The sequence below is a fragment of the Anabrus simplex genome, chromosome 2 (genome assembly GCF_040414725.1).
Source record: "Anabrus simplex isolate iqAnaSimp1 chromosome 2, ASM4041472v1, whole genome shotgun sequence".
Taxonomy (NCBI): Eukaryota; Metazoa; Arthropoda; class Insecta; order Orthoptera; family Tettigoniidae; genus Anabrus; species Anabrus simplex.
Genome location: NC_090266.1, coordinates 16,465,520 through 16,490,301, shown reverse-complemented (window position 1 = coordinate 16,490,301; position 24,782 = coordinate 16,465,520). Strand labels below are relative to the sequence as shown.

Below are 24,782 nucleotides of genomic sequence, written 5' to 3'. Positions count from 1 at the left end.
TCCTGCAATGCCATTCGGATGGGGTGTCGGCCTTCTCGGGGGTGATCTAGGTGGTGCGACCAGACGTATCTCATCGTATTCTACGACATTCTATGAACCACTCTGTACACACCCGTTGCACTGCCGACACACTTCGTTCCACACGATCAGCAATTTCCCTGATGGATGCATAACGCCAGTAATACCCCTCTTTCAAACACACTCATTTGACGGTACGGTCCTGGCATATGTCTGCGAGGCATCCCACACGTCTATTCAAGTTACACTGATCCATTACGAGAGCCGGTGGTGGTGCGCCGAGATATTGATGTGGACCTTGAACCCGAGGGTCGACATGATTCGAATGCTAATGCTTTCTTCAGAACATAGACTACTAATGCACATGTCCTGGGAATATGAATTTCCTATCTCTAGTCTTTCAAGGTGTTCTAGTTTTTAGGAACATGAATGTATATATATTGTACCCTTCTTCTAGTATGAGTAGGTAGTCTCGCGGGTTTTGCCTCGGCGCTGGTCAAATACCTATCATTTCTTCTCTCATTCCAGCGTCACTTCGTCTTCGTTTGTTGTACATAAAGGGTCCTAATTTATGGGCTAAGCTACTAAATGAGAAAACCAGCCTGGCCTGATTTTGTATGATGCATTTATTTATCAAGGGAAATCAAAATTAATTATAACTGAATTAAATCAAATGAAACTCTAATAATTAAAATATCATGGAACGTTAAATAATTTTTTAATGGCGTGTGGCCTCCGAAGAGGCCTGCTGCCGTATAGGCGACCTGCGTGTCAGTGAGGATGGAGTTCTAATGCCGGGAATCGAACCTGAGAGCTCCTGGACGAAATGCCAGCCGCTATCCATTTAGCCATGGAGCCGGTCAGTTAATTAAATACAATTATATAAATTGCGAACTGAATAAAATGAAATTTAATTGAAATAAACTCAGATAAACTCAGATGCAAGTCTTGCAACTTGATAATAGGTGCAATGAGTTTGGTATGAAAATTAGCCTTTCGAAGACTAAATTGATGTCAGTAGGTAAGAAACTCAGCAGAATTGAATGTCAGATTGGTGATACAAAGCTAGAACAGGTCGATAATTTCAAGTATTTAGGTTGTGTGTTCTCCCAGGATGGTAATGTAGTAAGTGAGATTGAATCAAGGTGTAGTAAAGCTAACGCAGTGAGCTCGCAGTTGCGATCAACAATATTCTGTAAGAAGGAAGTCAGCTCCCAGACGAAACTATCTTTACATCGGTCTGTTTTCAGACCAACTTTGCTTTACGGGAGCGAAAGCTAGGTGAACTCAGGATATCTTATTCGTAAGTTAGAAGTAACAGACATGAAAGTGGCGAGAATGATTGCTGGTACAAACAGGTGGGAACATTGGCAGGAGGGTAATTGGAATGAGGAGATAAAGGCTAAGTTAGGAATGAACTCGATGGATGAAGTTGTACGCATAAACCGGCTTTGGTGGTGGGGTTCAGTGAAGCGAATGGAGGAGGGTAGGTTACCTAGGAGAATAATGGATTCAATTATGGAGGGTAAGAGAAGTAGAGGAAGACAAAGACGACGATGGTTAGACTCGGTTTCTATCGATTTAAGGATAAGAGGTATAGAACTAAATAAGGCCAAATCACTGGTTGCAAATATAGGATTCTGGCTACATTTAGTAAATTCACAGAGACTTGCAGACTGAACGCTGAAATCATAACGGTCTATAATGATGATATATGTACGTATGAGATACAAGTTAAATAGAATAAAATTTGCGCAAAAATGTGGGGAAAAAATTAATATATGATTACAATTATTGTGCCATTTGGCCAACGTAGCCTCACTCCTACACTACATTTACACTATATAATTCTTAATGAAAATAATTAATTAGTTTGATTACTCGTAAGTGGATTGATTGATTAATTTCAAATTAATTAAATTGGAATTACTTGAATCAATGTTGTATGGCATTAAATAAAGCTTTGGCTAACTCCGTTAAAATAATATTGCATGAAACTTAATCTACACGATAGTAGTTACCGAACTCCAAAATGTCAAATATTAAATAACCGTTTATGCTCAATAGCATCTGAAAACTTGTTTACAAGAATAACGTTATGTCATCTAGACCTCGAACTCCGGACTTATCCACACAGAACAATACACTAGTTAACTTTCTCTTCTGTATACTTTACATACTGCGAATTGTTCTAAGTTTGCTTTATAAAAAAATCTGCCAACTGAACAGAAACTGGCGACATTGAACTTGTCAATTAATTAAACATCAATCGCACATTAATTTTCACGTTAATTATTTATCGAGTTTTAAATGCCTGAAATGTTATCGCAAAGAATCAAATATTCACAATAATTCAATTATCACAATAAGATATGCTGCTTACACTTAACCTGTTCTAGTGGACATCCTGGGTGTTTGTGCTGTCCCCAACATCCCTGCAACTCACACACCACACATAACACTAACACGCCCGGAGGATCTGTCTTTCAAGGGCTGCACCCGGCCACACGAATTTATTATTATTATTATTATTATTATTATTATTATTATTATTAGTCATCCTAATCCCTATTCTATCAGTATACAACGAGCATCGCTGGTCAAACAACGTCGGTTCATGCAACAAAGCACTAACAAGGAATACCAACACACAATTGAACAAGCTCACAAGTGAATATGTCTTTCTTCTTCGTAACATGTTCGATACAGATAGAAATTCGTACCAAAGTCTTGTTTGATAGTCAAACGTATTGGAAATATTTAATGACTCAAACAGCAAGTTGTTAAAATATTCAATTTTAACCAATAATTACTGAGTGAATAACTCAAGATGGTAGATTAAAACATACAACACTGAACTTATAGTGTTTTTAGAACATTACTTTATTAACAACACAGTTTACGAATTCCTAGATAATATTCATTTTATTGAAATAATAATTCTTGCTTACAATCCCATCGTGTGAATTTTCAGGTCATTACATGTACATTGAGTCTTCTAGTCGCCTGGAGAACGATACTGCGAGATTACTCTCTCCGATGTACCAGCCTCAGCTGTCACAGAACGCTTGTTTTGTCTTCTGGTACCACATGTACGGAGCAACTACGGGTGAGTTACACTTTCCGTCATGAGTAAATAAATAAATAAATAAATAAATAAATAAATAAATAAATAAATAAATAAATAAATAAATAAATAAATAAATAAATAAATAAATAAATAAATAAATAAATATTATTATTGTGAATTAAAATTCCCACCGTTTTATAATTGAAGAGAAATGGGGAGTACACGTTCACACAACGTCGTCAGGGTTACTGAAAGATCACGACAAGAGACAGAGCGGAACGATAGACTCTGTTGTCACACATTGCACACTCCTGACTGCCTTATAGAGGTGGCTAGCAGTTCTCCAACAGTCCAGAACACTCTTGGCCTACAACGCTCTAGAGCAGGTTCGGCCAAACATCCGGCCTTGACAGTGGCCCTCGTAAGTATTCAGTTAAAAAAAAAACAGAAAAGAAAAATCATACATTTGTAGTTTTTTGTTTGCTGTTTGTTTTACGTCGCACCGACACATATAAGACTTATGGCGACGACGGGATAGGAAAGGCCTAGGGATAGGAATGAAGCGGACGTGGCCTTAATTAATGTACAGCCCCAGCATTTGCCTGATGTGAAAATGGGAAACCATGGAAAACCATCTTCAGGGTTGCCGACAGTGGGGTTCGAACCCGCTATCTCCCGAATACTGGATATTGGCCGCACTTAAGCGACTGCAGCTATCGAGCTCGGTTCTAGTTAGTTTTAGTTCAATATCTAGTAATATTGTTCATATAGACAACGCATAGGAGCTGCGTGCTACTCCCAGTACCTATGTTTGAAACCTAAAATGAATTTTGGTTGAGGAATTATTTCGGGAAAGATCATGGAAGTAAAGTGATTTGTGTTACACAAATATGCAGTGAAGTTATGAAAGAATAAAATACTAAACGACATCATCAGACGAAACCATGATTTTGATAAAATTATTGACCATGAATATATTACTGAAGCTAAAAAGTTATCTTCTAATATCAGAAGACAACAGCAAAGCACGGGAAAGCTTTTATGTCTCGTAGTAGTTGCGGAAACATTTTCTAAATCAATATATCTGTTGGTCGACAAGTGATCTGCAGCTTATTAAAAAAGGCAAGGACTTTGAATATTCTTCCATTGCATGTGATGAGAGCACTGATATTCACAAAGACGGACACAAAATGCTGTCATTTGCGTATACTACTTTATTTGCAAATTGTTACACAAATTCTATTTACACTCTCTACACACACGCACTAATGAACTGACATCATGAAACAAAACACTACTTCGCAAGAATAAGGAGAGACTGCAGCACATGCATGTCAACTACCAACCCAACAAAACCAATTCACATACTTGACTTCAACCACATGGCTAATACAACTCCACTCTCACTCACAAGAGTGCCTCTTTATATATATTGCCTGGCCAGGTTTCTAGAAAGATGTAAAAAAATTTTTTCGTAAATTCGACGTCTCCAATAGCCTCGCCACAATGTAAAGAAGTTTACACAACTAATTAGTGCCAAAGATATGTTATTCTGGATATTACAGTGTGTTGCACAATGTTACATTGGATTATACATCATATATACAGGTAATAATAAATTATATACTATTAATTATGTGTTCTTACATTAAATAAACTCATATTAATATGTATATACAGCAGGCATTTCATGATATAACCTCACAAATAATACGATCGTGATCTGTACCAAATAAAGTACGGACATAACTTCGTAAATAATAATACTAACGCTAATAGATGTAAGGAACTTCACAGCGACACCTCACAAGTAATAATAATAATAATAATAATAATAATAATAATAATAATAATAATAATAATAATAATAATAAGAATTCTAGCTCCATATTGGCATTATTTACCCATGGATTAGTGAATATTGTTTTCAAGTTATATCAATCTATTACACTTGCGTCAATGTAAGCGATACTGCTCAACCGTTGATATTAGATAGAGGTTTGAATATTGGTTACACTTGTAACTTCTTGGTGAAATTGAAACACTAAAACTGGGTAATGAAATAACATATTAATTTGAAATAAATATAAATAGCGAAATTGGGCGCCACCTGCAAAATATTTACAGTAATAATTAACTCTTTACAGCACGAATTAACTCAACGGTCATAGGGCTAACGAGGCTCCAAACCCTCACCAGGATTACTGATTCAAGAAGTGGAAAAAATCCAATGAAAATCAGCTCGACTTGTTCTGGGAGATTTCTGACAAAAGAGTAGCGTTACACAACTGTTGCAAAATTTGGGCTGGGAAGACTTGGGAGAAAGGATACGAGCTGCTCGATTAAGTGGTATGTTCCGTGTTGTCACTGGAGAGATGGCGTGGAATGACATCAGTAGACGAATAAGTTTGTGTGGTGTTTTTAAAAGTAGGAAAGATCACGATATGAAGATAAAGTTGGAATTCAGGAGGACAAATTGGGGCAAATATTCGTTTATAGTGAGAGGAGTTAGGGACTGTAATAACCTACCAAGGGAGATGTTCAATACATTTCCTATTTCTTTGCAATCATTTAAGAAAAGGCTAGGAAAACAACAGATAGGGAATCTGCCACCTGGGCGACTGCCCTAAATGCAGGTCAGTAGTGATTGATTGGTTGATTGCTGGGATTTAACCCTCAAAATAAATTTGGGTAGCATACGCGGTTCTCCCTTACTCCACCAATAAAAGGTTTACTATCAATTTCACTAATAGAATTTACTTCCTAAACAAAATAATACAAAACAAACACCAACAATAATCATCACGTGATAAGACCAACAACATCTACAAGCTATACACCACAACTATACGTAGTTTGAAGGTCACGTATAAGACGACTGTTAGTTCTTAACCTCATATACATAAGCACAATAGCAGAATCTATTTATCCCGGGTTATAACTGTATGTTAAAACAAGCTCAGTCACCTCACTATAATCTGTTAATCAAACAACTTCACCTTAAAAAGAAAAACTTCTGTGGACTAGATGCAGGACAATTGTCACGTCAAATCAATCAAAGAACGACCATGCGCTGAACACTTGACCTACAATTTCTTCTAGCAGTAGTCAGTTCTGTGCACAACAACGTATTATCTCCAGATTACACCTATAAAACAATACCCACAGTGTGTATTTCCTCGGAGCCTGATTTTAAAAAGAACACTACACTACTACCCACTCCTCACCGGGAACTTGTAATTAGCGAGCAATGCACTCGTCATGACTCCGTAATGGCACAGTAATGTAACCATATAGAACTCGTACAGCAAAGAATTTGTGATAGTAATCAACTCGTTGCACACGCGCATACGTATATATAGGATTGCTCCACGTGGATGTCATGTCTGCTAAAGTCCATTAGAAACAACGCTACCACTGAAACATCTTCAAGCGTCACTCGGTCAACGCAAAATCGTTCAAACTCGGAGCTCCCGGATTGGTTATCGATCTTGTACGTTCATCCATCTTGAGCATGCACTTCCCGGCTTTCTAAACCACTTGTTGCATGTGTACAGACTCTTACGCAAATTAAATGTTCTACAAATATTCAATATTTCCTCACTGCAAAAACTTCTTATCATACTATGTTCTTACAAACAAACAAACAAACCCCATGTTTCTACAGCCCTTGAAGGGCCTTGGCCTGACAAGCGACCGCTGCTCAGCCCGATGGCCTGCAGATTACGAGGTGTCATGTGGTCAGCACGACGAATCCTCTCGTCCGTTATTCTTGGCTTTCTAGACCGGGGCCGCTATCTCACCGTCAGATAGCTCCTCGATTCTAATCACGTAGGCTGATTGGTCCTCAGGTCCTGGTAAAAATCCCTGACCTGGCCGAGAATCGAACCCGGGGCCTCCGGGTAGGAGGCAGGCATGCTACCCCTACACCACGGGGCCGGCACTATGTCCTTACATCTTAATTTACCAAATTCACAGGATGCTCACTACTTTGTATTACAAATTATTTACGAAAATTTCCCAACCTACAATCGAGAGATCATCATTTACATATAATCGGGGATCGTACGTGTGTAACTGACGAGCTTATAGGAGTGTAAAGTAAGTGAAATGTGTTGATAGTATCGGACTTGAGTGGATTAAACTCTGCATATTGTGCACCATCTATGTCGGGTATATATTCCGGAACTGCAGAACTAGTTAAGAATAATGTAGCAGCTTTGGTGGGCCGGTGCACAAACTTCATTACACTACACTCCAAGAAATATTTTGCACAAAGGTTGGAGTTATGCAGTGTGTCACTAAATTAATCAATGTCATTCGATGTAGTGGCTTCACAGGCCGAAGTTTTAAAACGCTCCTGGATGAACTCAACAGTGAATATGGTGACGTAATTTATGGCTGAACCGCGGAAAACACTGGCATTTTTTTACTTCGAATGGAAATTCGGTAACATCTTGAAGAAAAAGGAGAGCCGTGTGATCCTGCCTAGCGTTCCTTCTCGATATGACAAAACGTTTAAATACCTCGAATACAGGAGAAACATAAGGTAATCACTGTTTCCTGCAGTGCAGTAAAAGAATTTCAATTTCAATTGAAAATGTTCAGGAAACTAATTTCTGCCAGAAACTGGCGAAATTTGCAGTGAATGATGTATAAAACCAAGAATGATTCTTTCGTAGAAGCAATTCAGGGCACTGAAGACTAATGCCTTTGTTTTCTTCTCCATTTACCGAAGCTGACAAAGCACCAGATAAATTGCAGGGGTTCTTTGATCCTAATGATCTTTTTTATATTTTTATTTATTTAATAAATACAGTCAATGGAGGGACATTTTACACATAGTAATATAGCTCATTTATGTAAGTAATACCTGAAACGCATCAAACCATGACGGTCAATGGGCTGTTTTATTCTTTTACAAGTTTATCAATCAATCAATCAATCAATCAATCAATCAATCAATCAATCAATCAATCAATCAATCAATCAATCAATCAATCAATCAATCAATCAATCAATCAATCAATCAATCAATCAATCAATCAATCAATCAATCAATCAATCAATCAATCAATCAATCAATCAATCAATCAATCAATCAATCAATCAATCAATCAATCAATCAATCAATCAATCAATCAATCAATCAATCAATCAATCAATCAATCAATCAATCAATCAATCAATCAATCAATCAATCAATCAATCAATCAATCAATCAATCAATCAATCAATCAATCAATCAATCACAGATGATCTGCATTTAGGGCACTCGCCCAGGTGGCAGATTCCCTATCTTTCGTTTTCCTAGCATTTTCTTAAATGATCGCAAAGAAATTGGAAAATTATTGCACATCTCCCTTGGTAAGTTATTCCAATCCCTAACTCCTCTTCCTATAAACGAATATTTGCCCCAATTTGTCCTCTTGAATTCCAACTTTATCTTCATATTGTGATCTATCCTACTTTTAAAGACACCACTCAAACTTATTAGTCTACTGATGTCCTCCCACGCCATCTCTCCACTGACAGCTCGGAACATACCACTTAATCGAGCAGCTCGTCTCCTTCCTCCCAAGTCTTCCCAGCCCAAACTTTCCAACATTTTTGTAACGCTACTCTTTTGTCGGAAATCACCCAGAACAAATCGAGCTGCTTTCCTTTGGATTTTTCCAGTTCTTGAATCAAGTAATCCTGGTGAGGGTCCCATACACTGGAACCATACTTTAGCTGGGGTCTTGCCAGAGACTTATATGCCCTGTCCTTTACATCCTTACTACAACCCCTAAATACCCTCATAACCATGTGAAGAGATCTGTACCCTTTATTAACAATCTTATTTACGTGATAACCCCAATGAAGGTCTTTTCTTATATTAACACATAGATACTTACAATGATCCCCCAAAAGGAACCTTCACCCTATCAACACAGTAATTAAAACTGAGAGGACTTTTCGTATTTGTGAAACTCACAACCTGACTTTTAACCCCATTTATCATCATACCATTGCCCACCGTCCATCCCACAACACTGTTGAGGTCACACTGCAGCCGCTCACAATCTTGTAAATTATTTATTACTCTGTACAGAATAACATCATCCGCAAACAGCCTCATCTCTGATTCCACTTCTTTACACATATCATTGATATATATATAAGGAAACATGAAGGTCCAATAATACTGCCTTGAGGAATTCCCCTCATAATTATTACAGCGTAAGATAAAGCTTGGCCTACTCTAATTCTCTGAGTTCTATTTTCTAGAAATATAGCCACCCATTCAGTCACTCTTTTCTCTAGTCCAATAGCACTCATTTTTGCCAGTAGTCTTCCATGATCTACCCTATAAAATGCCTTAGGTAGGTCAATCGCAGTAAAGTCCATTTGGCCTCCGGAATCCAGCATATCTGCTATATCTTGCTGAAATCCTGCTAGCTGAGCTTCTGTGGAATAACCTTTCCTAAACCCAAACTGCCTTCTGTCAAACCAGTTATTAATTTCGCAAATAAGTCTAATATAATCAGAAAGAATGCTTTCCTAAAGCTTACATGCAATGCATGTCAATTTTCAGCTTTATGTCTATCACCCTTTACTTTATACACAGGGGCTATTATAGCAACTCTCCAGTCATTTGGTATAGCTCCATCAACCAAACAATAATCAAATAAGTATTTCAGATATGGTACTATATCCCAGCCCATTGCCTCTAGTATATCCACAGAAATCTTACCAATTCCACCTACTTTTCTAGTTTTCAAATTTTATATCTTACTGTAAATATCATTGTTATAATAAGTAAATTTTAATACTTCTTTAGTATTACTCACCTCCCCTATCTGGACATTATCCTTGTAACCAACACTCTTTACATACTGCTGATTGCAAACTTCTGCCTTCTGAAGATCCCCGCATATACACTCCCCTTGTTCATTAGTGATTCCCGGAATGTCCTTCTTTGAACCTGTTTCTTCCTTAGAGTACTTTTTCATATCCTTCCATTTTTCACTAAAATTTGTATGACCACCAATTATGCTTGCCATCATGTTATCCTTAGCTGACTTCTTTGCTAGATTCAATTTTCTAGTAAATTCCTTCAATTTTTCCTTACTTCCATAACCATTTCTAACTCTATTTCGTTCCAGCCTGCACCTCCTTCTTAGTCTCTTTACTTCTCTGTTATAATATAGTGGAACTTTACCATTTCTTACCACCTTTAAAGTTACAAACCTATTTTCACATTCCTCAACAATTGCTTTAAACCCATTGCAGAGTCTGTTTACATTTTTATTTACCACGTTCAGCGCTACACTTTCCCTGTCTGTACACTCCAAAGACATCAAGTTGCCTATTATATTGAGAGATGAGCCTTAGACACAGAATTTAATGTTTTTCATCCTTAACGTTTTCGTAGCTTACAAATTCTTCTTTCACCAGAATTAATACTCCCCCTCCTACCATTCCTATCCTATCTCTACGATACACACTCGAGTTCCGTGAGAATATTTCTGCATCCATTATATCATTTCTCAGCCATGATTCAACTCCTATTACAATATCGTGTAAGTATATATCTATTAAATTACTTAACTTGATTCCTTTCTTTACAATGCTTCTACAGTTGACCACTAACATTTTTATGTCATCCCTACTTGATTTACAGTTCCCTGTTCATTGGACACCGCTCCCTAGGCCACCGCATTTCCCTGAATGTATCTGCCTATAACCCTTCCAAACAAGTTTCCTAACTTATATGTACCACTGCGGTTTATGTGAAGGCCATCTGAGTGCAGATCCTTGTCTCCTACCCACCCATTAGGATCTAGAAATCTCACTCCCAGTTTCCCACATACCCACTCCATAGTTTCATTTAAATCCCCAATCACCTTCCAGTCAGTGTCCCTCCTACAAAGTATTCCACTGATAACAATCTCCGCTTCCTTAAACTTCATCCGTGCTGCATTTACCAGATCTCACACGTCCCCAATATCTGCCTCAACCTAATTCCTGGATAACACTCTACCCTGGTTCCCTTTCCTCCACACACTTTCCCCACGTGTCCAACGATGGAATCCCCCATGAGCAGAGCATCAACCCTACCCACCTCATTTGATCCCCTCCCCTCCTGGTCAGCCCTATCATCTCTCACTGCTGCAGAAGCTACTTCCTCCTCCCTTTTCTCCCTCCCATGACCCTGTTCCACCTGTCTTTTCCTTTCCACTACACTACATTTCTCTTTCCTACCTTTTCCCTTCAACCTACTTCCACACATCTCAGCAACAGTTCCCTGTTCCTCATCTTCCCTCGGTTGTTCTGCCTGCAGTGACTCGTACCGATTTCTAACAGATACCTGTCCTGAATTTTTATCCTGAACAGAGCGCTTAGCATGCAATATCCTTCCCGTTAAAACATTAGACCACCTGTCTTCTACAATTCCCCCATTTCCTTCCCATCCCTCTTCTACGCCTACTGTACCCTGTACATTATTTAAGGGAGGCCTACTTTCCTTCTCATCCTCTGAGAGAATTCTAATTATCTAACTCAAACTCTCCAACTCCTCCCTCATACTCCTTAATGCCTAGCCACACCCACAGTTCCTACGTCGCACCGACACAAGTAGATCTTATGGTGACGATGGGATAGGAAATAGCTAGAAGTAGGAAGAAACCGACCGTGGCCTTAATTAAAGTACAGCCCCAGCATTTGCATTGCGTGAAAATAGGAAACTAAGGGTGGATGGGAAACAGGGTGATCATGGGAGACTACTGTCAGAAATGAGTGCAGTTGGACAAGACGAAAGTCTGACTGAATTGATGGCTATATTTCTAGATAATAGAAATCTGGGAATTAAAGTAGGTGAAATATTATCTGATCCTGTAAGAATTAAGACGGGGATTCCTCAAGACAGTATTATTGGAACTTCAAGTTTTCTTATATACCAGACGGCCAGCGAGCGCCGTAAGTTCTACTTACTAATGTTCTAGTGAAGCACGGGATGTTTTCGAAAGAGCGACAGCGTGCTCTTATTTCGGATGTTGTGAAACAAGTAGCAGACGTTCTACAATAGAGTGCATTTTTAAATACGCCAAGGACACAGAAAAGGGACGCAATATATTATTAATTTACACACATGCAGTCATTCCACTCTATAAAATAGTCGTTTGTATGAAACAAATCCTAATACATTATTGTAGTGTCAAAGCTCAGAAAATTGAAATGTCACACTTGGATCTACCAGAACGTTCCTTTCTACGAGTATTCGTAGTAGATATGATCAAAACTTGTTCCTGTTGGCGTAGGCAATGCTGTACACGTCTCGCAGTGTCTGCATGGACACGTCACTGCAACACAGGCCTCTCGAATTCATTGTTGAAATGGTTCAACATTTTCTGGATTAGTTTCGTACACTTTCGATTTGATATATCCCCCGAAAAAAGGCCACCGGCAAGGTCCACCACGACCTATCCACCGTTCAGAATATTGTGCATCAAGGTGAAGGTAGTAAGGTGGCAGTACTAGCTGCGGTGGAATATCTTTTAGAAGGTTTTATAGAGACCAGTCGGTCAGATAACGCCTGCCGGTAAGCATTGGGGCCATAAAAACAGGCCCAGTGATGCAGTGTCCCAGAATCCCGCACCACACGTTGAACACCCACTGGAGTTGCATATGCTGTGCTCGAACCCAGGCGGGGTTTGCTGGAGCCCAATAACGGAGATTGTGTGTGTTGACGATGGAATCAGTCGATAAGTAACATTCATCGCCGCACAAAATATTTTTAATAAAATGTGGATCTTGCTGTAATGCCGCGTCCATTCTTCGGCAATATGTTACCCTGCGATCAAAAGCATCTCCATACATTTGCTGATGTAGTTGCGCCTTGTATGGGTGCATATTTCTCTTCTTCAGAATCCTTTATATTGACGTTCTGGACACTCCTAGCTCATCCACAGCTCGTCTTTGGCCTAAATAACATTAAACATGTGCACGTTGTAACAAGGAGGGTTATATATTATTATTAGTATTGTTATTATTATCACATTTAGGTGAAGTTCAACCTACTGCGTGAAGGAATGCGTTCAAAGTATTGCAGTATATTTTGCACAATGTCAGCATTGTCGCAAACAGTATGTGCCTTGAACGATCCATTAGCTCTTAATTGCAGCTCTGTTTGCCGTAATACGTTTGTAGAAGGTAGAAATCCTGCGCATACTGTCTGCGAGCTTCTGCTGCATTCCGACCAGATTATCGGTAGATTACACCAGCCATTAGCGAAATGTAGTCAGCAAATGTAGTGCTATGCGCTCCAAAACGAGGTTCACTAATGCCAGTGGTTGCATTAGAAGGGTGATGCTGCCGCATTGAAAATCAGTTAGTAGATATCCCATCCATTTATAAGTAGAAAGTACGGCATTCGCGGGCCGCCTGGTATAAATGATATACTGTAGGTAAAGAACTGGAATCAGTGGTGAAGCTTTTTGCAGATGATGCTATTCTGTACAGAGTATAAAATAAGTTGCAAGATTATGAGCAACTGCAAAATGACCTCGATAATGCTGTGAGATGTACAGTAAGCAATGGTATGATGGTTAACGGATTTAAATGCCAGGTTGTGAGTTTCACAAATAGCAAAAGTCCTCTCAGATTTATTTACTGCGTTGATGGGGTGATAGTTCCTTATGGGGATCCCTGTAAGTACCTAGGTATTAATATAAGGGAAGATCTTCATTGATGTAATCATGTAAATGGGATTGTAAATAAAGGGTACAGATCTCTGCACATGGTTACGAGGGTGTTTAGGGGTTGTAGTAAGGATGTAAAAGGAGAGGCATATAAGTCTTTGGTCAGACGCCAACTAGAGTATGGTTCCATAGTATGGGATCCTCACCAGGATTACTTGATTCAAGAACTGGAAAAATCCAAAGCAAAGCAGCTCGATTTGTTCTGGATGATTTCCGACAAAAGAGTAGCGTTACAAAAACGTTGCAAAGTTTGGGCCGGGAAGAACTGAGAGAAAAGAGACAAGCTCCTCAACTAAGTGGTATGTTCCGAGCTGCCACTGGAGAGATGACGTGGAATGACATCAGTAGACGAATAAGTTCGAGTGATGTCTTTAGAAGTGGGAAAGATCACAATATGAAGATAAAGTCGGAATTCAAGAGGACAAATAGGGTCAAATATTCATTCATAGAAAGGGGAGTTAGGGATTGGAATAACTTACCAAGGAAGATGTTCAATAAACTTCCAATTTCTTTGAAATCATTTCAGAAAAGGCTAGGAAAACAACAGATAGAGAATCTGCCACCTGGGCGACTCCCCTAAATGCAGATCAATGGTGACTGATTGAAACCAAAGAAAACCATCTTCTGAGCACCCACTGCCTCCCGAAAGCAAGATGGTAGCTGTGTGACCCAAACCACGCAGCCACTTGTTCAGTGCACTATCGACACTTTAAAATATCGCTCTCTTGATATTGCAACATTTAACTGGTCATGGTTGAGGTTTATTGACCGTGATACAAAATGCCAAGCGAACACGAAATTGATGTGTCATGAAAGAAGATAGAAGTGTTTTATCGGATGTTTGTTAAGCCATTTCTCTATCCAGCTCCATCTCCACTTATTATTTCCAAATCTAAACAATTTTCCTAGATACTTCTTACAATTAAACCCTAATCTGGTTCCGTTCAGAAGCCGTTGGGTGATGTTCCTATTTCTAAGGAGCAGAACTTTGTGTAGGAAATACAAGTAGCTGACGCTAGTGTGGCAGCTTTCAGGAAAATGATGACATCTCTCGCAGAACTAAATCACGATATCACCATGTGCTAAAATTCTGGATATTAGTTCAGTAATGTTTGAATCATTACCTTCTAGAGAGGGGTAGTTGCCACTACCAATGTCTTGCAAAAAAAGCCAGCAATTTTTTTGTGGATATGCCCGCATTTTATATGATGCAACGTGTTTTGATAAAGGTTCGAGGTTCAAAGGGTATTTGATAAATTATAAATAAACAATTGTTTGGCGATAAGCATTCGGTAAAACATAGAAAATCTTCATGAAATCTTCTCCAAGAACAAAAATGTTCCCACCTCAAAGAATGCAATATCGTTAGAAGACGATTCACACATTAATGAATGACTATTCGAGGACTAATCGCATGCATGTCTACCCCCATCCACCTCCTGCTCAGAGCTCTTACGGTCCAGGCGGCCTTCAAGGTACAGGAGAGCGCTTTAGCGAATCAGAAAGCTACACTTTTCTTTAGTAATTTAAAAATATATATGGCAAGATTTTTATGCTTTGAAAGACGTTGTACAAATCTACAGGCCAAGCTCAGTCTTTCCCTCAAAATCGCGGTTCCAAAAATCAGCCTAGTGTTTTAAATAAGATGACAATCACCAAGAAGGAAGGACGGAAGGAAATGGAAACCTGGAGAGGCTTTTAATCTTTTAATTTTGTGTTTGATGGATTCGAAGGGTGTGAATATGTCAGTATCGGGTAGTGAGTTACGAAGGGTAAGGAGGTCGTTGTTGTGAGATTGGGCGGGGGGAAGATGAGTATAAGGAAGAGTGGTGTAGCTCAAGATGTAAGATTTGCTCGTGTTTTTAAAAACAGGAGTGCGAGTCTTAACAATGAAAGTGAAAATGGAAAATGCACTGTTTAGTTGAGATATGTTTTGTGATAGCATCATCATCATCACAGGCATTTATTCGTCAACGAATATGTAGTATATAAATACAATGTCATTGTGTCGTCTCAGATGGCTGAACAGTCCGATTGGAGTGACAGCAGATGGTTGTGCAAGAATGCCATCCCTCGCATTCGCTCGTTCTTTCCTGCGGTTCCTCCTCTCAGCTTCTAATCTTCTCTTATCTTTTCCTAGATGTTCAACTCCATTGTATACAATGCTACGCCATTTGGGCCTATCCTTGGCTGTAGTTTCCCAGTTGATCGTATCAGTATGACATATTTTAAGATTATACTTTAGACAATCCTTATATCTTATATCTGCCCTCCATGGTTACGCTGGCCATTCTTTAGTTGGGAGTACAAGATTTTCTTTGGGAGGCATGTATCTGGCATGCGGACGATATGACCAGTCCAGCGTAACTGATGCCTGACTATCTTTGCCTTTATGCTTGTAGTGTTGGCTTCCTCGAGGATGCTAATGTTCGTTCGACGATCTTGCCATTTAACTTTGTGTATTCTCCGCAAGCATCGTTGATGGTATTTTTCCAGGCATTTTAGGTTTCTCCTGTAGGTTGTCCAGGTCTCGCAACCATAGATAAGAGTAGGAATTACAACAGCATTGTAAACGTACAGTTTGGTTCTCACACTGATATCATGATTGTCAAACACTCTTCTTAGGAGATGACCGAATGTCGCACTAGCGCATCTTAAACGATATTGAATTTCTACATCCATGTTTGCACATGTCGAGAGATGGCTTCCAAGGTAAGGAAAATGATTTCTGTTTGCAGAGACTGGCCATTGATTGTAATAGTCGGAGTTCTCTTATTGGAATTAGGCGCCGGCTGGTAAAGGGATCTTAGTCTTATCAATATTAATTTCCAGTCCGATACTTTCATATGCTTGATTAAAAGCATAGAGGATTGATTGCAGAGCTTTCTCTGTGTTGGCTAATATAACATTGTCATCTGCGTACTGAAGCTCTATAACTGACACTGAGGACACCTTGGTCGTAGCTCGCAGTCTGTTAATATTAAACAGATTTCCATCAGTTCTATACAGAAGTTCTACCCCTGATGGCAGTTTATCATCCACAAGGTGTAGTATAGTTCCAACAAATAGTGAGAACAATGTTGGAGCAATTAACAACCTTGCTTGACTCCAGTAGAAATACGGAAATGGTCTCCTGGTTTTGTATTAGAAAGAACAGTAGCAAACATGTCGTCGTGTAGCAGTCTGAGTATCTGTATGTATTTGTTTGGACATCCGATCAGAGCTAGAATTCTCCATAGATTTTCTCGATTAACAGAATCAAACGCCTTGAGAAGATCGATAAAATCCATGTACGAGGGTTGGTTTTGCTTTCTAGACTTTTCCTGCACTTGCCTTGCACTGAAAATCATATCAATTGTACTTCTGTTTGGCCTGAAACCACACTGAGTTTCTGGTAGGCACATTTCAGTCAATGGCAGTAGACGATTAGACAGTACTCTGGAAGACGAATAACGAAAGTCAATAATGGAGAGAACATACGAGGCAATTTATGGCGTTGGTAATAAGTAAACTCGGGCCCTCATGCTGAGGTGGTGCATGTACCAGCCCTCCTGCTAATAACACTGTAGGGGGACAAGGCGTTAATATCATTAATTTCGGTGAACCTGTAAGTAATGTCTAGCTCAGGATTTGATTCATTCGATATTAGAGAAGGTTACTTTACAGTCTATTATAACCATCTAGGTCTCTTACCTGAGAAGCCGATTGCAGTGTATTTCCCTGGACGGTATAGGCAGTGTTCATTCCTTGCTTTAGCATTGAAAATGACAATATATTACACTTCCTAACATTGGGAGAAATATTTCATTTCTTAAAACAGACACTACACGAATTGGGAACTGTCAGTAATTCATCACAATCATCAGACGCATATATTTGCGTTAGGATTTTCAGTTCGTCGGCGTACAAGAGGAGGAACACTATTTTGGGTCCAAGGAATTATGTCATCGATATAGAGAACATAGAGTAGGGGTTCAACGATACTGCTCTGATACACCTGATAACGCAGATAACCACGATGAGGCAGATTCAGGAACTACCACTAGTTATAAATGACAAGTCGGGGCTTATGAAGAAGTGCGTGATCCATTTGGCCAGATCTCTATGATTGCATCTAACTGAGATGTATTTTCCATTGCTGAGATGATGTGGTGATTGAGAACTGTGAGGTTAGTGAGGCATGATTTTTCGGGAGTGAATCCGTGTGTTCATGGGAGAGGTACGGCTGTGTGAAAAATATGAGTCGGCGGTGGATAATTTTTTCAAGGATAGAGAAAAGTATTGGGACGATAGATATTTGGCGGTATGATGAAATGTCATGTTTGTTGGCAGATTTGAAAATATGTGAGATATCAGCTTGTTAACAACTGTCGGGTAATGCCATACACAGAGAGATGCACAAGTATCATTGGGACCGGTGGAGTGGTAGTTTAATGATAGGCGGGCGGGGGGTAAAGGTAGAATGAAAGTTCTCATTGAATTTTTTACACCTTAATTCATTTGAGACATCATCACTATGTAGTTTTAGATTCAGTGTGTACATGCTGCTTAATAGTGGTATATATGAAATCTACAAAAAGGGAAACCCCGCAGTTGACCTCACACTCAGCCGACAACCAGCACGAAGTGAGTCGGTTAGCTGCAAAACTCAACATGTCCACAAACGTTTAAAAATGAGATATTTTATATTTCATAATCTTTGGGGCTCTCTATTTAATACATGATTATGTTTCATTTCATAACTATTGTTATTCCTTAGATATTAAACCTTAAATTTTCAGTTCCGTTAAAAAACTGAGTGTGTCCAAAACATGTTCTGTTCCATAACTTGACATGTCCAAAATAACCTGGTAACAGGAGGAAACTTATTGTTGTAAGAAAGGTTTGCTATCAGTAATGCGTAGTTCAGTGACTTCTTTCTACAGAGAAGCCGGTGTGAACATTCACTAGTGAGATGGATGAACAAGAGAGTAGAGCTGCCGAACCACGACGTAGTAACAAACGATCAAGAGATCAAATTGTGGTCGGTATGTTAAGTAAGTAACGCTCAAAATAACATGAAAGCAGTACTTGTAGTTTTTCCGGTACCAGGACATTCTTTTCTTTTATACCCCAGACAGTGTACTTAGTTGCATTGAAAAGTAAATCCGAAGAAGGTAAAGCAACGGATTATAGGGACACTTTTCATATCACCTGCTGACTGTTCCTACGAAAAGATTCCTCATTCAAAGGAGCAAGACCACAGTAATTATTCGCGGCGAAGCGAAATATTTCACAAAGTGTTAGCAGAAGAGGCAAAAACATGAACCAAACATTTAGTGAACATATACAGCTTGGTGTTTTACCTTAAGCTACAAAAGGCACTGACTGTAAAGCAACTCAGAAAACAATATTGAAGTGAATGAGAATCTAATTCGTATCTCAGCTTCTACAAGGAACTAACAAATTCCAGACAAGTGAACTTCCAAGAGCAGGAAGAACAACAGGAGGGGTAAGATGCTATCAGAAACTGTCCTCCAAGAAGACAATATTAATTTGCTCTTAATGTTCAAGTAATCCCTGAAGTTGGAAATTTTCCCATAACAGAGATCCGCTACTTTCAAGAATGAAGGTACCGGCGAAAAGAAAAGTAAGGACCGCGAAGGGTGTGAAATTGAAGGACACCCTAGGCCTTGGAAATCTAATACCGCCAGTGGGGGTTTGTGAAACGTCCCTCAGAACACACTGTGCCCGTTGACGTTTGTTCAAACAACATTCATTATTATTTAACACTACTCGAAGGGATAAGGGAACAGGGAACTGGAAGTCAAGTCGGGATGACATAAACTTGTTAGTGCTGAAGTATAGAGGTATTGTAAAGAAAGGAATAGAATGAAGTAATTTAATAGATATATATACTTACCACATATTGTAATAGGAGTCGAATCATGGCTGAGAAATGATATAATGCATGCAGACATTTTCTCACGGAACTGGGGTGTGTATAGTAGAGATAGGGTAGGAATGGTAGGATGGGGGCGTATTCATTCTGGTGAAAGAAGAATTTGTAAGCTACGAAAAAGTTGTTAAGATGACAAACATGAAATTTTATGTGTAAGGCTCATCTCTAATGATAATAGGCAACTAGATGTCATTGGAGTGTAGGGATCAATCAATCAATCAATCAATCAATCAATCAATCAATCAATCAATCAATCAATCAATCAATCAATCAATCAATCAATCAATCAATCAATCAATCAATCAATCAATCAATCAATCAATCAATCAATCAATCAATCAATCAATCAATCAATCAATCAATCAATCAATCAATCAATCAATCAATCAATCAATCAATCAATCAATCAATCAATCAATCAATACTGATCTGCATTTAGGGCAGTCATCCAGGTGGCAGATTCCCTATCTGTTGTTTTCCTAGCATTTCATAAATGATTTCAAAGAAACTGGAAATTTATTGAAAATCTCCCTTGGTAAGTTATTCCAATCCCTAACTCCCCTTCCTATATATGAATATTTGCCCCAGTTTGTCCTCTTGAATTCCAACTTTATCTTCATATTGTGATCTTTCCTACTTTTATAAACGCCACTCAAACTTATTCGTCTACTAATGTCATTACACGCCACCTCTCCGCTGACAGCTCGGAACATACCACTTAGTCGAGCAACTCTCCTCCTTTCTCTCAATTCTTCCCAGCCCAAACTTTGCAACATTTTTGTAACGCTACTCTTTTGTCGGAAATCACCCTGAACAAATCGAGCTGCATTTCTTTGGATTTTTTCCAGTTCTTGAATCAGGTAATCCTGGTGAGGGTCCCATACACTGGAACCATACTCTAGTTGGGGTCTTACCAGAGACTTATATGCCCTCTCCTTTACATCCTTACTACAACCCCTAAACACCCTCTTAACCATGTGCATATTTATGTGATTACCCCAATGAAGATATTTCCATATATTAACACCTAGATACTTACAATGATCCCCAAAAAGAAATGTTAACCCCATCAACGCAGTCATTAAAACTGAGAGGACTTTTCCTATTTGTGAAACTCACAACCTGACTTTTAACCTCGTTTATCAACATACGATTGCCTGCTGTCCATCTCACAATATTTTCGAGTTCACGTTGCAGTTGCTCACAATCTTGTAACTTATTCATTACTCTATAGAGAATAACACCATCCCCAAAAAGCCTTACCTCCGATTCCACTCCTTTACTCATATCATTTATATATATAAGAAAACATAACGGTCCAAAATTACTGCCTTGAAGAATTCCCCTCTTAATTAATACAGGGTCAGATAAAGCTTCACCTACTCTAATTCTCTGAGATCTATTTTCTAGAAATATAGCAACCCATTCAGTCACTCTTTTGTCTAGTCCAATTGCACTCATTTTTGCCAGTAGTCTCCCATGATCCACCCTATCAAATGCTTTAGACAGGTCAATCGCGATACAGTCCATTTGACCCCCTGAATCCAAGATATCTGCTATATCTTGCTGGAATCCTACAAGTTGAGCTTCAGTGGAATAACCTTTCCTAAAACCGAACTGCCTTCTATCGAACCAGTTATTAATTTCACAAACACGTCTAATATAATCAGAAAGAATGCCTTCCCAAAGCTTACATACAATGCATGCCAAACTTACTGGCCTGCAATTTTCAGCTTTATATCTATCATCTTTTTCTTTATACACAGGGGCTACTATAGCAACTCTACATTTATCTGGTATAGCTCCTCCGACCAAACAAAATCCCAACAATATCCCAACCCATTGTCTTTAGTATATCTCCCGAAACCTTACTAATTCCAGCAGCTTTTCTAGTTTTCAACTTTTGTATCTTACTGTAAATGTCATTGTTGTCATAAATAAATTTTAATACTTCTTTAGCCTTAGTCTCTTCCTCTATCTGAATATTATCCTTGTAACCAACAATCTTTACATAGTGCTGACTGAATACTTCTGCCTTTTGAAGATCCTCACGTACACACTCCCCTTGTCCATTAGTTATTCCTGGTATGTCCTTCTTGGAACCTGTTTCTGTCTTAAAATACCTATGCATACGCTTCCATTTTTCACTAAAATTTGTATGACTGCCAATTATGCTTGCCATCATGTTATCCTTAGCTGCCTTCTTTGCTAGATTCAATTTTCTAGTAAGTTCCTTCAATTTCCCCTTACTTCCACAGCCATTTATAATTCTATTTCTTTCCAGTCTGCACCTCCTTCTTAGTCTCTTTATTTCTCTATTATAGTAAGGTGGGTCTTAACATTCCTTACCTCTCTTAAAGGTACAAACCTGTTTTCGCATTCCTCAACAGTTTCTTTAAACCCGTGCCAGAGTCTGTTTATATTTTTATTTACCGTTTTCCACCGATCATAGTTACTTTTTAGAAACTGCCTCATGCCCGCTTTATCAGCCATATGGTACTGCCTAATTGTTCTACTTTAAAGACCTTCCTTTCTATCACATTTATTTTTTAACTATGACAAAAACAGCTTCATGATCACCAATACCATCTATTACTTCAGTTTCTCTATAGAGCTCATCTGGTTTTATCAGCACTACAACCAGGATCCATTACTTTCTGAATCAGGGTATCGCTGGAAACGATAAAGAAAGGCACTTGAACGTAGCGGGCGATCTCAATGTACCAAACGTCAATTGTGAAGGTAATGTGAAGGACAGGAAGCATGGCCAACAAATGGCATATAAGTTAATATAGTAAGGACAGCTGATTCAGAAGGTGATGGAAACAACTAGAGGGAAGAATGTTCTGGATGTGGTGCTGGTAAAACCAGATGAGCTCTATAGAGAAACCGAAGTAATGGTATTAGTGTCCATGAAGCTGGGATGGGCGTAAAGCAATTGTTGAGGAATGTGAAAATAGGTTTGTACATTTAAATGTGGTAAGGAATGGTAAAGGCCCACTATATTATAACAGAGAAGTAAAGAGACTAAGAAGGTGGTGCAGGTTGGAAAGAAATAGAATTATAAATGGCTGTGGAAGTAAGGGGTAATTGAAGGAACTTACTAGGAAATAGAATCTAGCAAAGAATTCAGCTAAGGTAACATGATGATCGAACTCGATAGCTGCAGTCGCTTAAGTGCGGCCAGTATCCAGTAATCGGGAGATCGTGGGTTCGAGCCCCACTGTCGGCAGCCCTGAAGATGGTTTTCCGTGGATTCCCATTTTCACACCAGGCAAATGCCGGGGCTGTACCTTAATTAAGGCCACGGCCGCTTCCTTCCAATTCCTAGGCCTTTCCTATCCCATCGTCGCCGTAAGACATATCTGTGTCGGTGCGACGTCAAGCAAATAGCAAAAAAAAAAATAGGTAACATGATGGCAAGCATAACTGGCGGCCATACAAATTGTAGTGATAAATGGAAGGGTATGTATAGGTACGGTACTTTAAGACAGAAACAGTTTCCAAGAAGGACATTCCAGGAATCATTAATGAACAAGGGGAGTCTGTATGCGACTAATATCAAAAGGCAGTAGTATTCAGTCAGCAGTATGTTAAGATTGTTGGTAACCAGGATAATGTCCAGACAGAGGAGGTGACCAATACTAAAGAAGTATGAAATTTACCTATGACAGCAATGACATTTACAGTATGATACAAATTTGAAAACTAGAAAAGCAGCTGGAATAGATAAAGTTTCGGGGGATATACTAAAGACAATGCGTTTGGATATATTACCATACCTGACGTACTTATTCAATTATTTTTTGCATGAAGGTGCTATACCAAATGATTGGAGAGTTAGTATAGTAGCCCCTGTGTATAAAGGAAAGGGTGATATCGTAAAGCTGAAAATTACTGGCCAGTCAGTTTGACATGCATTGCATGTAAGCTTTGGGAAAGCATTCTTTCTGATTGTATGAGACATGTTTGCAAAATTAGTAATTGGTTTGATAGAAGGCAGTTTGGGTTTAGGAAAGGTTGTACCACTGAAACTCAACATGTAGGATTCAAAACTATCCATTTCAGAGTCTATCGATCATATAATTTAATGGTTTCCTACGAAATTTTTTTTCACCTATTCCATAACTTTTTAATTTACATTTGGAAATTTATAATATCATTAAAAAATAACAGCGCATGTTGCGATTATCATCAGCTGTATATACAAAAGCTTAGATATAAAGCATTAAAGTAAGCACATAATAAAAGCCTTGTTGACTTTAAATTATTGTTAGTAAAGGACGTATGGGTTGAATGGGGGGTGGGAAGTGTACGGGTCTTACAAGGAAAATAATTTAAAGTAAGTTACAAACTTCTATCTTATTAAGCTAAAATATCTTTAGTACCTATTTCAGTCCCGAAGGCGTTATTAAAATCACTTATTATTTTTATACTAGAAGTGTGTGTTGTAATCTTGAAGAAATATTTTTAACTAGAATGTGCTTCTTCTTTCACTGAATTCTAGTCTTCTTGCTAGTGGCATTGTACTGTGCTCGAAAATGTATGGAAAGGTTGATCCACTTGTTTGTCCTTTTCTAAGTTCAAAAGGTAGATTCACTGTTGGTTTAAGTTAGGAGTTGTGTTCACAGATCAGGTTGGATAGTTTGTTGCACGATCTGTAACCGGCAAAAAAGTCTCCGGAATTGTTGTGTAAGAAATTGTTTCGTGTTAAAATAATGGAAAATGATTGAGAATTTTTTAACATACCCCTGTCCGATTCACTTTATTTACTCCCCGTGTTTTCGGGTGTGGGTCTGTATCTATTGTTCTCGGTCTGCTTGCTAGAAGGAGAGGGGAAGCGAGGCCGTGTCGTCATCTGTCGTTTCTCGCGTCGAGAGGGTTCCTGGGTGCGACATAGAGTCCTCGTACCTACTTGTTGCACTTGTTGGGCGTATTTGTTTCCAATAAATCCATATATCTCATTATATGTTCGTATAAGCTTATCAAGAAAAATATGGATACCTTCTAA

The 24,782-nt window shown here is 38.8% G+C and overlaps 1 protein-coding gene across 3 annotated transcripts in view; it reads left to right on the top strand.

Annotated features, from left to right (window-relative positions):
* Positions 1-24,782, top strand: part of LOC136864954 (neuropilin-1a) — a 458,189-nt gene that overhangs the window by 130,205 nt on the left and 303,202 nt on the right. For 2 of the 3 annotated variants that reach the window (XM_067142361.2, XM_067142359.2), the window contains exon 5: positions 2,993-3,127. The exons of the other annotated variant lie outside the window; for it this stretch is intronic. In XM_067142361.2, the coding sequence (XP_066998462.2) occupies positions 2,993-3,127 (135 nt within the window). The remainder of the gene's footprint in view (positions 1-2,992; positions 3,128-24,782) is intronic. 3 annotated transcript variants of the gene reach the window in all.